The sequence below is a fragment of the Leopardus geoffroyi genome, chromosome D2, assembly GCF_018350155.1.
Source record: "Leopardus geoffroyi isolate Oge1 chromosome D2, O.geoffroyi_Oge1_pat1.0, whole genome shotgun sequence".
In the NCBI taxonomy this organism is placed as follows: Eukaryota; Metazoa; Chordata; class Mammalia; order Carnivora; family Felidae; genus Leopardus; species Leopardus geoffroyi.
In genome coordinates this window covers 87343498-87358269 of record NC_059334.1, presented here as the reverse complement: position 1 = coordinate 87358269, position 14772 = coordinate 87343498, and the positions used below count along the sequence as shown (strand labels likewise).

The window sequence follows — 14772 nt, the reverse complement described above, 5'->3', positions numbered from 1 at the left end:
ACATCTGTTATCATTGGTGTCTTTTTTAATGTATTGTGTTCAGGCAACATATTCTGTATGATTTTAAACCTTTGAAATTTACTGAAACACTTTTCTTTTTTGGTCCCAGGATATGACTTATCTCCATGAATGTCCCTTGCACGCTTGAAAATGATGTGTAATATGCCAGTGAGTTTATAATGCTCTCTAGAGGTTGGTTAAGGCAAGTTGGGTGACGGTGTTCCTCAGACTTGTGTGTGTGTACTTGCTCTATCAATTGGAGAGAGAGAGGAGGATTTAAATCTACCACCATTGGGGATTGTTTTCTTCTTGGGTTGTTGTACAAGTCAGGGTTTTCCAGAGAAACGGAATCAATACGATATGCAGAGGTATATATACGGGGTTCATTACCGAAGCCGGGTCCTACGGTTACAGAGGCCGAGGGACCCTGGGATCTGCTTTCTGCAAGCCGGAGAACCGGAGTTGGAGTGTTACTTCCCAGTCTAAAGGCCAAAGGCCTACAAACCAGGGAAGGGGCTACGAGGGGTGGAGTGGGTAGCTGGTTTAAGTCCTAGAGTCGGAAGGCCTGAGAGCCAGGAGCTCCATCCAGTGTCTGAGGACAGCCGAGCTCCAGAAGAGAGAATTCAGGCCCCCAGCAGGTTAGATGCTGCCCACCCATGGCGGGGAGGATAGTCCGCTTTGTTCAGCCTACCAACTCAAATATCAGTCTCTTCCAGAGACGCCCTCACAGACTCGCCAAGAAATAATGTTTTGCGAGCTCTCTCGGCTTCCCAAGCCCAGGCAGGGTGACACAGAAAATTAACCATCACAAGCCCACCCCTTGCCGACCTGACATCATACACACCTCTTTAAATGACACTTGGTCTCCAAAGACATAATGAGATCATAATTCCACCCAATAAGACATACACCCCAAAATGAACTAAACTCTTCCCCAGTGGATGATGACAGGAGGCACTCAACCACCACGAGCAAGGTGGCCATGGTGGCCGTGATGCACAGCAGAGGCCAAGTCTGACTTGAGCAGACCTGTGGTGTTGGCTGGTCAGTCGCGATGTTCCTGGAAGTAGAGTAGACAGGAAGCCTGTGTTAGCAGAGAAGTTCTAGGTCAAGTGAACAAAAGTCTAACCTGAATCATAAAAACAGGGAGCCATGGCCCCTCAACAGTTTCCAGACCAGAGCTGGTTAACAGACCCAGGGCCCCTTGAATGGAAGGGCCCCCTCGAAGAAGGACTCTGGGACACTACCAAAAATGTATACTGCTTATCTTTGTCCCGGCCTTCCCCAAAGGGACTGATGGCCTTCTACCAGGGTAACTGAGCACTGGGCGGGGGGGGGGGGACACATAATCAGACATTTGGGGACTACTGAACACCAGCTCTGAACTGACATTAATTCCAGGAGACCCAGTTGAAATGCCCTGAAGAGACAGTTGGTAGAAATATGGCCCGTCGGGGTGGGCTGGTGAGGACTGAGGACGAAGGGAATGCTGCCCTCGGACAGGACACACACCACCATGAGCAGGATGTTTGTTGGTGGCAAGGTGAGCATTAAAGGTGGTGGGGTCTCCGATGGAAACAAGGAACGTGCTACTGGAAACCAGAGGAACAACGAGCCCGGTTGTGCAGTGGCAGAAAACTGGGCTGGACTGCATTCTGATGTCAGGCAGAACGCCTTGCAGGTGATGAACTTGGATATTGGCTGAGGAGATTTATAAACAAAGTGTTAAAGGCGTGGGCTGCTTTCCTCTTGCTGCTCATAGTAGAATGTGAGAGAAAAGAGATAAATTGAGGAAAGTCTCTTAAGCAAAAGTGAACCGGCGCTTAATGATTTGGGCCTATCTGGATTGCAAAGAACACTAAAATTAGGAAATTGCCTATTGGGAAAGCATGTTGGAAACAGAGGGCCAAGAGTGTGGCTGCACAGCCGCTTGCCGGAGAGGCTGGTGTGCGACTCTTAAGTCACTCAGCCGCCGCAGCAGAGCCCAGCGGGAAAGGTGGGCTCACTGCCCGCCCCCCACCATTTAAGGGAGCCCCGTGTGTGTCTGCGAATGCTGTGCCGGCAGATGCACCGCTCGTCGGCACTGAGAGCAACAGATTCAGGGCGGAGTGAAAGAGTGCTATCAGACTTTCTAGAAAGTTCTATAAGCAGGAAAGGGGCTGACAGGGCTGGTGAGCTGCAGGTACGTGCAACCCATCAGGATAAAGGAAGAACACAGCTCTGAGGACGGGGCTTCTAGTCGCAGAGGATTCTTCTCGGGTCTTGAAACTTAACGGAATTTTCTCTGCTGCATTTTGAGTTTACTTGGGAGTGGTGACCCCTTTGTTTCTTCCACGTTCTCTTTTTGGAATGGAAAGGTCTGTCCTGCGCTCGACCTGCCCATGTATTTGGGAAACAGGTATCTTGTTTTCCAGCTGCACAGATGAAGAGGAATTCTGCCTTGGGATGCACCACACCCAGAGTGTCACTAGCACCTGAGAGACATGGTGACCTTTGGGACTCGTGAGCTGATCATGCTTAGGTGGCATTTTAGGCCTGGAGCTCACGCCGCAGTGCTGAGCGGGGTATTCTGCACACAGGATGGACACGGATGTTGGAGGACCCAACAGTGGACTGTGGTAGGTTTAATGTGGCCCCCCAAAAGATATGTCCACCCAGAACCTATGAATGGGACCGTCTTTGGAAAGACAGTCTTTGCAGGTGTAATTAAGGATCTCGAGATGGTGCCAGCCTACGTTAAGCTGGGCCCTGAATCCTCATAAGGGAAGAAGAGGTGATGTCACAATGGACGCAGAGAGTGCAGTGACGCCCCTGCGAGTCAAGGGTCACGTAGGATTGCCAGGAGCCCACCAGAAGCCCAGAAGGGGGCGGATTCCCTCTCAGTACCTCCAGAAGGAACAGGCTCGGCTCCAGGGCTGTGGGAGAATCCACTTCTGTGGTTTGCAGCCACCACTTTGCGGTGCTTTCTTGAGCCTGTGCTCAGACCTGGTACCATCCCAGCGGGTGAAGGGCTCCCTCCAATACACCATGGGGCTCCGGCCCCTCCGCTGTGCGTTCCCCTCTCTGATGATTCTCTCTGTGGTCATCAGAAGCCAGGCAGCCAACCATCCCAGCACTTGATCCCCCAAACTCCTGCCTGCCACCGTGTTTGGGACTCTGTTTGGTCCCAGCAGAGTCAGTGCTGGTGGCCCACAGCCAGGGATGGTCTGCTTCCCATCTCCTGCCGGGACCCTCCACATCTGTGAGTGGTGAGCGCCCCAGGATCAGAATCCCCTTTGAACTTGTTTCCTGTTTCCTGGGGCCAGTGCTGGTATCTGCTTCCCAGCAGAGCAGCTCAGAGTTCCATAAAAGGACTGTTTACGAAGAGGCAGGCGGCCCACAAGTGTTAATCTCATATCGGTGACATAAGATGAAGCACACCTGAAAACTGGAGACTGTGCTGGACCCTGGTTACGTGACAATTACTGGCTCAATGTCAGGGGCATCCCCCTAGGGAAGCACAGCTCATTTGGAGAAGTGAGAGACCAGTTCACAAAATCGGCGGGACTAACCCGGCTTCTGCTGGAGCAAAAATGCGCCCCTCCCCCATCTCAATGGCCCAACACCTGTCCTACAAGCCTGGGGCTGCTCTGCAAGTGTCCCCAGTGATGGGGGCTTCCTCTTAGCCAAAGGGATATGTATGGCCAGCCCCACCCCTGTGTTATACAGCTCACCACAGTTCTCACTTCATTGGTCAAGCAGGTCAAGGAGCCACGCTGAATTTCAAAGGTGGGGTGGGGTACAAGTGTAGCCAACCATGGAAGGAGACCCGAGTGGTGACGGATAGACTGAGTATCACAACCTGGGGTTGGGGGGGTAGAGACAGGGCAGAGCCCAGGGTGGCCGAAGGATGTGCGTGGACGGAGGAGCAGCGGCGGGGAGATCCCCAGGGCCTGGAAACTCACCTGCAAGCCGGGGGTCGGGGGGGGGGGGGGCCGGGGTCCATCACATTGTGGGGAAGTAGAAGGCCCCTCCACGACCTCTCGGGGAAGGAAGCAATGACCGGGCTTTGGGCCTGGCTACCAGGCAGAACTTAAGGCCTCCAAAAGCCAACCCATCACAGAAATGATTCTTCAGTGACAAAGTCTAAGGTGCAGGAGGCTTGGCACTCCTCAGAACCGTCTCCTAGGGCGTCCGCTGTGCCCAGCGCTGGACTCCCGCGGTCTCACGTGGCCTTGCGAGCAGGGGTGGAGACTCACCGAGGTTAAGCTGTGCGTGGCGCTCCCCAAATACGCCGCGAAGGCCGTGGAGAACCCCGCGGTCAGCGCCAAGGCCCTCGTCGGACCCGGACAGGGCCAGGGGACTCTGGGCAACTCGGGCACACGGTTCCTGGGAGGGCTCGCGGAGTGCACCTGTGCCAGGGGCTCCAGCTCCGGATGGGCGTCCGGCAGGCCTCACCGAGAGGAGGACGGGGACCCTGCCAAGGAGACCCCGAGAGCGCGGGTGCACGAGTCCGTGAGTGCGCGCGCTGGCAGCCAGGCTCCCTCCCCTCAGACCGCTGGCGAAGGGGCTGAAGTACCAGGCCCCGCGGCCCGCCCCGCCCTCTCCCTCCCCTGCACGCTCTGACCCCCACCCAGCCTCGGCCCCCGCCGCCCTTCCCCGGCCCCGCGCGTGGCCTGGCGAAGCGCAGAGCCTCAGGATGAAGTTGAAGGCCGCCCCACATCGGGTGGCCGGCTTTGTTCGCGAAGGCGGCGGGGGTGGGGACACCCAAGGGGAGCCCCGAGTCCCCGCCGCCTTGCCGAGCGGGGCCGTTCCCGTCCTCTCGGGAGACCCGGAGGGGATCGTGGCCTTCCCTCCCTCGCTCTTGTCCCCGCCTCCTAGTCGGTGCCGCCGCCCCAGGGTCCGCGCAGACCAGGCCCCGCTCGAGGTGGGCGGCGGGCCCTCGGCGGGGCGCGCCTCCGCCAGCGCCGCCCGCCGGGTCTCCGCCCCCAGGCCCCGCCCCCCGCCGCCGGCCCCGCCCCGGCCCCACCCCCGCGCGCGCCGGCAGCCAGCGCCGAGGCCGGGGCGCACGGAGAGCGCCGCTAGCCGCTCCGGCCGCCGCCCCTGCTCCCCGCCCGGCGGGCGGGCCATGTCCCCGGCTGCGGCCGCGGCGCGCACCCAGGCCCGGCCATGAGGAGCGGCGCGGAGCGCAGAGGCAGCAGCGCCGCGGCGCCCCCCGGCTCGCCGCCCCCCGGCCGCGCGCGCCCCCCGGGCCCCGACGCGCCCCCGGTCCCGCCGCCGCCCGCCGCAGGCCAGCCCCGGGCCCGGGACGCGAGCGATGCCCGCGCGCAACCGCGCCCCCTGTTTCCGTGGAGCAAGTGGAAGAAGAGGATGGGCTCGTCCCTGTCGGCGGCCACGGCGCGGAGGCCGGTGTTTGACGACAAGGAGGACGGTGAGCGCGGGGGTCCCCCCCGGGCCGCTCCCGGGGGCAGCGTGGGGACCCAAGCCGCACGGACACCGTGCGCGCTCTCGCGGGGCGGCCGCGGCGGGAGCTTTTCCTCGCGCTCAGACACCGCGGCCGCCCGGGTGGGACGGCGTCCCGGGTCGGCTCGGTTTCCGAGGAAACTCGCTGGTGGTGCCTGCGGCGCCCACGCGCATCCAGGGCTCCCTCCTGCGTCCTCCGTGTCCAGGGGCGGCGCGGCGGGCGGAACAGGCTTGGGCCCTCCCTTTGGGGCGAGGATCCGTGGTCGGAGTGGCCCCGGGGTTAGCCACGTACTGTGGCGACGGCTGTGTGTTTCCAGTTTCCTTTCAGGGGCGCTGCGCAGGCTTGGTCTGCTCTGCACCTGTACTGTGCCTAGTTTGCGAAGGGAGAGAGGCCAGCCCCACAGGTGGCGCGGGGTCCCTGGCCCTGGGAGCTCTGCCTGGTGACGGCGTGGTGTGGCCGCCCCGTGCCCGGTCTTTGCACGGAGGTGCGCAGTGGGGGAGACGGCTTTGCCTTTGTGCAAAGACCTGCCCTTTGGGAACTGCCTTTGAGAGTTTCCTCTCAGGTCCCCTTGCCGGTACAGCTGCTGACCCGGGGGAGGTATCTCTTGAGTGGCCGTGCGGAGGCGGGCCAGTGGAAAGGAGTGATGGGCCACCGTTGGCTTAGCACCTGCAGGGAAGGTCTGCCTTTGGGGCACTGTGATAAATTCACATGCAAGCATACAGCTCTTTTTACAGATGTCATGCAGATAATTTAAATGGTACAATGATGACACACTTGATGTTTTCTGACATTTTCTTAAAATAGTTGAAATACGCATTTTTCATTTGTAGGCAGCCTGCAGAGGTATGATGGGTCTTTTATAATTTTAGAGCACAGCTCAGCACAAGAGCCCGAGCTATTTATTCTGATAAATAATTTAAGCGTTATAGGAAATTACAATAATACGACCTGAGGCCAGTGGTGGTGGATGTGCAGGCAGTCGTCAGAGAGCAGTGGAGAGACTGCTGTAGGTGCCCCGGAGTTGGTGGGTTGGGGGGTGGGGGGGTGCCGGCTCCGCAGCTCAGCAGGGGCCAGGTATGGGTGCATTCCGGACCCACCCCATCGACCCACCCCATCAGCACAGTGTGTTCCGAACTTGAAAGCCGCAGAGCTCACTGCTGTGAGTGTTTCGTATGCTATACATTTTTGCTTTTCACATAAATACTCAAAGTAGAGAATGCCCCGAGTGAGTTGGGAACTAGTGAGGAAGCAGGTCTACCTACGTGTGGCTTCTCTGGCTGCGGGATGAGCTGCTGGTGTCAGCCAAGGGCCGGCCGCTCTCTTCGTACCTTCGCCCCGTGCTCTCCAAGGCAGAGAATGTGAACGTAGAGGAATTGATGTAGCACAGGGGCTGCCTCCAGCTTTTCAAGGTGGGGTTTTTCTGTTTGTTCACGGTGTGCAGTGTCTCAGACTTCAAGGATCGTTGAAAAGGCAAGAAGGGCACAGAGTCTGTTTATGATGCGCACGGTCTGATTTGAGACACATCCTGCACCCCTCCTCACCTGCCTGGAGTAGAGCGGCCGTGGACCAGCGCTTGGGGACGTGTGTGGGAGTGGGCGCCCACTCGGGCTACAGGTGCTTGCTGTTTCGGACGTGTGACCGTCGTCAGTCGGTTGCTCATCACTTGGCACGGTGGCCACATCCCCAGACTGAACACACCATCGGGCCTTATCCGGACTTTGTTGGGTGAGACTGGGAGGCGAAGCCTGGGCCTGGGCTGGGCAGCCGGCAACGTTGTCCAGGCCGGCAGCCACTTTGTCATACGTTTGCATGTCACTGTCAGGACACATATGGCTCAAGAGTCACAGCACACGTTTGCTGAGAGAATGTTGTGCAGCCCTCGGCGTGAGGTCCGTGGCGTTATTTAGATGGAAGGCGTGGGGTTCGGAAAGGAGGAAGGAGAGTCGGGACGCAAGCCGTGGCCCCTGAACCCCAGCTCTCTCCCGGCCCCTCCAGACAGCTGTTCCATGACTTTCCCGGCCCCGCTGCAGAGCCGGCTGGAAGAGGCAGCCGAGTTGTGCTGGAGACGTGCATTTGCTGGGACTGGACGGTTGCTATGGCAACGGAAGCCCTTCTGATGAATTTTTCGGATTAAAACTCCCGATTAATGTATCAAGTTTGGTGTGCAGAGAAACGGAAAAAAAAAAAAAGAATAAAAGAGGGCAGTTTAACAGAGAGCCAGGTAAATCCCAGCTAAAAAGCGTGGTTGTGATATAGAAAGTCTTAAGTGTCCTCGTCCCTGTGGGTCCTGCGGCACGAGAACCCTGTGCTCACTTGGCGGGTGCCGGCCGCGTGTTCAAACTCTGTGCGCCTCTCACACCGGACCGGGGCCCCTTTCCCTGCGCCCCTGCCCCCACGCCTCAGATCCCTCGCCCACTTCTGGGAGCCCTGGATTTCCGGAGCTGAACCCTGCTGGGGACCCGCCTTTCTTCTGCTCTCTGCCCCAGAGTTGCGGCCGTCCCGCAGCCCCCTCATCTCTCACTGTCTTGGTGTCCCCGAGTGGAATGCGGTTGCTGAGCTGGAGGCCATGGGGTGGGGGCTGGGGCTCCAGCTCCTTCCTGCTGAGCAGCTCCATAACCCGGGGGGGGGGGGGGGGGGGGGGGGGCACCAGGCCTTCTCAAGCCCAGTGTGGCGTTAGCTTAGTAGCGGGGAATAAGTACCTAGTCACTGCAAAGGTTTGCTTCCCCCAAGAAAACCGGGAATAAGGGAGCCTTGAAGGCCGTAGAATGCCTCGCCCGTGTCTGTTGCGTGGGTGGTCAGCCTGCCAGGACAGGAGGCCCGCAGGTTCTCAAGCCACCTTTCTTCAAAAAAAAAAAAAAAAAAGCCTTTGGTTTTTTTTTTTTCTAATTAAAGAAGCATTAAAATAAATAAATGTGTATGCTTTCCTGTTTTTCCTGAAATTGTCCTCAACGGGAAGACTCAGACGCATATCCTTGGCCCCGAGAGCCCGCCGCGGCGAACGCGTCGGTGGACGTCTTCTGCAGCCTTGCCCTAGGGGCATTCTCACGCGTGCAGCTGTGTGGGAGCACACTTTTTCCCTCTGATACGGAAATGGGAGCGTGTTCCGTCTGTGGATCTGTTGTAACCTGCTTTTTTACTCAGCGATATGTGGCAGATACCTGATAGATCTACAGCATCATTTGTTGGCTAGATTTGCCACCGTGGTCCTCACAAGTGGCCACGAGCTAGACTCCGTGGTGCCCTTAAACACCAGGCTGGCTGGGCCCCACCCCCCAGAGATTCAAGTTGAGTTTGTCGGGATGGGTGGGGGTGGGGTGGGGGTGGGGGCAGAGCTCAGCACTGCTACGTCTTTAGGCCCTGCTTGTGGTTTTGATGGGTCGTCAGGTCCCAGAGTCCCTGCCTGTCGGCTCTCCTCTGTGTAGACAATTCATCTGTGTAGATACCACATTCCCTATTTACTTCATTTCCTATCGTAGGACATTGGGGTGTTTCCTTGTCTGTGAATATCATAAACAGCTCAGCACAAGCATCTCTGTGCATTCAGCTTCATGCACTTGGGAATGACACACGCAAGAGTGTCCACCCAAGGCATCTTGGTACGTCTGCCCGGCTGGCCTCGATTCGAACGGCCCTCTGTGAGCCAGCTGCCGTCGGGGCTGCGCCTTACACGCTGGTGACCAAATGGGTATGGCTGCTGCGTGTAGGGTAACCAGACGGGGGGGCAGTGGGGAGACCGACAGTGGACAGGAAATGTGAATAAGTAAACTGAATGGCAAGGAGGGACCCAGGGGAGGGGCGAGAGGGCAGAGACTTCCACGGAGCAGCCGGGACGGAAGGCCGTGGTGGTTTGTTCTCGCTGTGTGCTCCAAAGCCCTCTTTCCCTGAGTCCTCACCAACTTGGGCTGGTGGAAATGTTTTACACTTTTGACGGTCCGCAAGGTAAAGATTGTATTAATGCTTGGAGTTTCTCTGCCAATGGCACTGGTAATTAATCTCTTTGCTTTCTATCTCTGGGGCGGCTGTCTCTTGTGAATCGCGTGCCTCCCACTGGGACCTTTGCTGTCCTGTTTCTTTTCACTGCTCCGCGTGCACACAGCCTCACCCGCGAACAGCCCCTGTGCACATTTGCCACCTATCTTGCAGTGTTGCTGGGGGTTTCTTGGTACGGATGTGTTTAATTTTTGTGTGGTCGGATTCATCAAGAGCTTCCTTCCTGGCAGGTCCTGGCCTTGGTGTCGTGTTACTGTCGTCCGTTCCCAGTTTCTAAACCTGCACCTGCGCTGCCTTCCAGTACTCCGTATGGAAACTTCCAACCGTTTGGAACGACATCTGATGGCAGCCAGAAGGTCTTCCTCCTGTGGGCTCACTTAGGGTGCTTCTAAGTTTAAACGCCTTTATTGTGTGTTCGCTGCTGGGCTTCGGTGGACTGTGAACAGGATCTTTCCGCACTGGTTGGTCCTGGAATGAAGGAAAACTCTACTTTCTATTTCATTGTCTAAAAAAGTTTTTTTAACGTTTGTTTTTTGGGTGTGAGAGAGAGACAGAACACGAGTGGGGAGGGGCAGAGAGAGAGAGGGAGACACAGAATCCGAAGCCGGCTCCAGGCTCTGAGCTGTCGGCACGGAGCCCGACGGGGGCGGGGCTCGAACCCACAGACCGCGAGATCATGACCCGAGCCGAAGTCAGACGCTCAACCGACTGAGCCCCCCAGGCACCCCGAAACTTTACTTTTGAAACCATTCATCCTGGAAATGGCCACTCTGCCGAGACCCTTGCCGGTCCCCAGGGTTTTGATTTCTGTGCTTGGGCTTTCTGGGTGGCCAGTCACACGAGCAGCAAAGAAGGGTTGTCCGCTACTCTACGGTACGTGTGCCCCACTTTCCCTTTGTGTTGTCTAGAGCTTGCAGGGCCAAGAGCAGCGGGTGGGGCACACGGGTGGCGGCCTGCTAGTGCTCATGGGGCCACCCTTGTGGGGGTCAGTCCGGCCCCTCCTTATTAAGAGTCTGTTTGCAGGGGGCATGGACTTGAGTTTCAGGAAGTACCTTTTTCCTTCCCTCCTGACCGGGAAGAAGGGGTGGGGGGGCCGGGCGGTGGCTCCCTGTGGGACCCAGACTTGGGCTAATGGCGGTTCACACGCCCTCCCCACGTGGCAGGGGCCTTGGTGGCCAGAAGCCCTGTGGGTGCAGACCCTGGGACCCTGGGGTCCTCGACCAGCTGGTAGAGGCAATGCAGAGGCCCTTGCTGTGGGGCGGGCATTTGGTTCAGGTTGGGTAGGAGGGCACGTGGCTCCTCTGGAAAGCCCCCTCGCGTGTTCGTTCCTGGGGTTCTGGGGTGCTGGGGGGCGGCACCGGGTGTCCTGGAGGGCGTTTAGGCAGCCCTGGAGCTTGACGTGTTTCTCTCCCCTGGCTGACAAGGCTGGTCTCAGAATGGACTTGGGACCTACCGTCACGTCATCTCTGCACGCCTGTCCATCTGGTTGTGTGTTTTAAAGTGCTATAAATAAGCCGATTTTCTTTTAAAAATTTAACCACCCAGCTTTCCAGTTGAGAAGTAATGTACGAATGCGCGGGGGTAATTTTTGTTCAGGGCTTCTGTCTGAGGATGAGGGTCTGAGGGTGGCCAAGCCGTGGAGGGGCACTCATTCTGAACAGGGTCAGGGCGGCCCAGCCGTCTTGTGAAGAGGCAGATTCCAACTCAGCAGGTCTGGGGGGGGGCCCAAGGGTCTGCATTGCCAACCGGCTCCCAGGCGGTGCCATTGCCGCCCGCCCTGGGACGCACCTTGGGCGCAGAGGGCTTAGCAGGCCCAGATGCTGAGGGTAGAGTCCCCTGGGGCTTGGCACACTGGGTGACGGGCATTGGACGGGAGCCCACACCGGCCCTGGACACGAGCTGGCTCTTACCGTGAAGCTGCTGGTTATGAGATGGCCCCGTGTCTCCTTCAGTTGTGTCTTTATTTCTTTGTGGTCCGTCTCAGGTACGGCCTGGGGCACACGTAACCACAGCACATTTCCACCGTCTTCCTTTCTCGTAAGTGGGGACTTGGCGTCTTCCTTCTGATCCCTCCCCAGGCGTGCCGGGCAAGTGTACCAGTGGGGGTTGCTAAGGGACACCCAGGTGCTCCCCGATCCTGTGTGGGTGTCCTTGGTCCCAGAGCCGGCTGCTTGGCGGGTGCCGAGGGCTCGCGTGTCCCAGAGGTCGCTTGGCTCCCCTCCGGTGTGTGCTGGGAGCATGGCGGTCCAGCCCCACACCCGAGGGCCTTGCTGGGGGGCTGGCGGGAGCCGTCTCTGGTCCTCTTTGGGGCCGGTTGGTTCTTATTTTAAGGGCCTGTGCCCGGCTCCCCATCCACAGGAAGCTCAGTCAAATGTGGCATTGACCTTAGTGAAGGGCCTGGCCCTGGGGCTGGGGTCACTGTCCTTCCTGTGCACGTCGTTCTTCCTTACTTCGAATAGGTCGGCCGTGTGTTTCCTCATACCTGCCTCGCTCCGCAACCTGTGTGTGACCACGGACACAAACACAGCTTCGGTTTGCGCTCCTCCTGCTGGCTGGTGTTCCCACAAACGGTCAGTCCTCGCCGTCCCGCGCGCAGGCCTCCTCCGTTCTGCTCCTTCTCCCCAAGGCGGGTGGACACCGAGCTCCTCTGGGGGTGCGAGCCGGCCGGGCCCCCGCAGGACACGCTGGGCTACTTTTTGCTTCCCCAAACACTGGCTGGATCCAAACGCGGAGTGATTTCCATGATCAGAATTTGAGACAACTTGGGAGAAGCTGTAATTAATACAATTATTGTTATTTTTAAAATCTGGGATGCCTGCTTCATCAGAAAATGTTTTTTGTCATTGACCTAAAATCCATTACTTTAAAAACCAAGGCAGCTGACCTCTGGGGGCTCTCCCTGCCTGACTCCACTCAGCTGTGGGAAGGCCCCTCCTCCCCCCGCCACGTCCCGCGTGTGCCTGGGAGCCCACGGAGGCTCCGGCACAGGCCCGCGTCGATCCTGCGAAATCCTGGCTGGCTGTTATCTAGGCTCCGAAACCGAGGAGCTGGTGTGGGTGGGAGTCAGTGTCGCCCCCAATTTATTAAAAATAGAGCTGAGTACATTCAATTTCTCACAGCGATTTCAGAAGTTGACTTTAGAAAGGTCTCTGCTCTCAGAATTCACATCATGACTCCTCATACTTTGTATGCGTGAGGTGGAACTGGTCACAGAAGCAAGAAATAGACGACTTTGCGATTTCCTTGGGAGCGTGTCAGGCCTGGCACAGACACTCGGGCCTTTGTGAGCGTGGCCTTTGTTCTTTCGTGCCTGTGGCAGCGTCGGGGCGAGGAGGGGTCTGCTGTGCCGTCGGCTGCCTCCCCCAGGACCCGGGCCTCTCCTGGGACCTGGCTGGCCACGTGTGACCCGGAGCCCTGGGGGCGGGGCAGGGTCTCAGCACCGAGTCTCTCAGACCGGACGCTGTTTGTGGCCGCGGGGCCCGTCGTCAGTTACTCATCTGCGGCGACGAAGGGCCCCAAAGCTCAGTGACTTAACAACACCCGTTCTTATTACTTCTTGGACTGGCCAGGGTCCGGTGGGGACGGGTCCCCCAGGACATCCGCGGTGGCTCCCTTGCTCACGTACACGGTGCCTCATTCCCAGCTGGAACGGCTCAGAGGCCTGGAGGCCGAACGTCACATCCCCGGGGGTCACGGCTCACGCTGTCGCCTGCTGTGTGTTATCTGTTCCTGTTCCTTGTGACGTAGCAAACCACCTCGAAACCTCAGGCCTTAAGACGTGCCGTCACCTCCATTTCTGTGAGTTGGGGGGTCGGGAGCGGCTCTCCCGGGTGCGTCTGGCTCCGGGCCCCCCGGGAGCCGGGAGCCGTGGCCGCACCCGCACCGTCTGCAGCTTTGACGGGCGGGGGCCCTGCTCCCGCGCCAGCCCCTCACCGCGTGGGCCTCTCGTGGGGCTGCTTGCGTGGCCTCACGCCACGGCGGCCAGCCTCTCCGCCAGCCGGGAGAGAGGAGGAAGCCGCACTCCAAAGTCACGTGCTGTCCCTGGCGCCTTAGGCCACTTGCCGGAAGTGGGTCACCGTGTTTAGCCCACACTCAAGGGGAGGGAATCGGGCCCCACCCTTTGAAGGGATCATCAGCGGCTGCGTGGGCCTATCGTCCGTGGTCTCGGGGCTCCTCCGTGTCCACAGGTGTCTGCCGCGGGGGAGTGGGACTTCCTCCCGAGAGCGCCGAGGCCGATGGAGCCCAGCACATGGGGGCTGAGGCACGTGGTGGGTGTGGACAGGCACCCTGTCCCTCTGCCGCATTGCGTGGCTGGAGCAGGTCCCGCTCGGGCTCAGGAGAGAGCACGCACACGGGGGTGGCCGGCAGGGACGAGCCGGAAGTCCCTCAGTGTGCCTGCCCGCGGCCACCTCGGGAAGAGGCCTGCCTTCCCCGTGTTGTGTGAGCGCCCTCTCGGCCACCTTGGCCCCGGGGCCACGCAGGGTGCCAGTGTGGCAAGAGGACCCAGCACCACCCAGCAGAGCCGGTCGCTGTGTCAGAGCCCCGGGAATCCCTGGGACACTCACAGAATTCGGCTCTCGGCCTCGAAACTCAGCCTCCGGGGAAGTGCCGTCCGTCTCGGAAACAAACAGGAAGAAAGAGGGGAAGCGAGCGCCTCCTGAGTGTGAAGAATGGAGCCCGGGCAGCCTGCGGGCTGTGCACCTGCCAGCGCCTGTGACCCACCTGGCCCTGGGGACTTTTCCGGGAAGCTCACAGGGACGCTGGGTCCAGGGGACCCACCTGGGCTGTCCTGGGTCGTGTCTCTCCTTCGTCCCCAATTCTTTTGTTTTCTCCTTTTCTTCTAGAATCAAGGTCGTCGTGTGTTTCTGAAGTTGTATTTTAGCTCCTCGGCAGAAAGGATGCTTGGCAAAATTAGCACATGACTGGGAGGGTGGGGGACAGGGAAACAGGAAGGAAGCCACAAAGAGGGGGTCCCCGTCCACACGTGCGCGAGCAGTTCATGCCTGGGCTGGCGGCCCCGTGGCACATACAGCAGCTGGAAAACCTGGAGTGGCCCTCCCCCCACCACCGTAGGGTGCTTCGGGCAAGAGTGCGTGGGCAGCCACGGGTGGGCTGGCTGTGCGGGCTCACAGGGTCGAGAAGGTTGAGAAGGGCCCCCGGACACCAATGCGCGCGTCTCGGTGCCTCTGACGAAACCTCCCCGCTGACCCGGCTCTGCTCTGGGGCCACGATGCGCAGGGATTTAGGGAGGACGCAGCTACGACCCTGTACCCCGCACGACTCCGGTTCCTGCTGGTTGGTCGGGCGTGGTGATTAACGGCCTCCCTGTCACTCTCAGA

General features: G+C 59.0%; 1 protein-coding gene across 3 annotated transcripts in view; it reads left to right on the top strand.

Moving 5' to 3' along the window:
* STK32C (serine/threonine kinase 32C) overlaps positions 1–14772 on the top strand; it is a 95012-nt gene that overhangs the window by 13485 nt on the left and 66755 nt on the right. For 2 of the 3 annotated variants that reach the window (XM_045439313.1, XM_045439312.1), the window contains exon 1: positions 5149–5410. The exons of the other annotated variant lie outside the window; for it this stretch is intronic. In XM_045439313.1, the coding sequence (XP_045295269.1) occupies positions 5149–5410 (262 nt within the window). Of the gene's footprint in view, positions 1–5148; positions 5411–14772 lie in introns of those variants that run through there. 3 annotated transcript variants of the gene reach the window in all.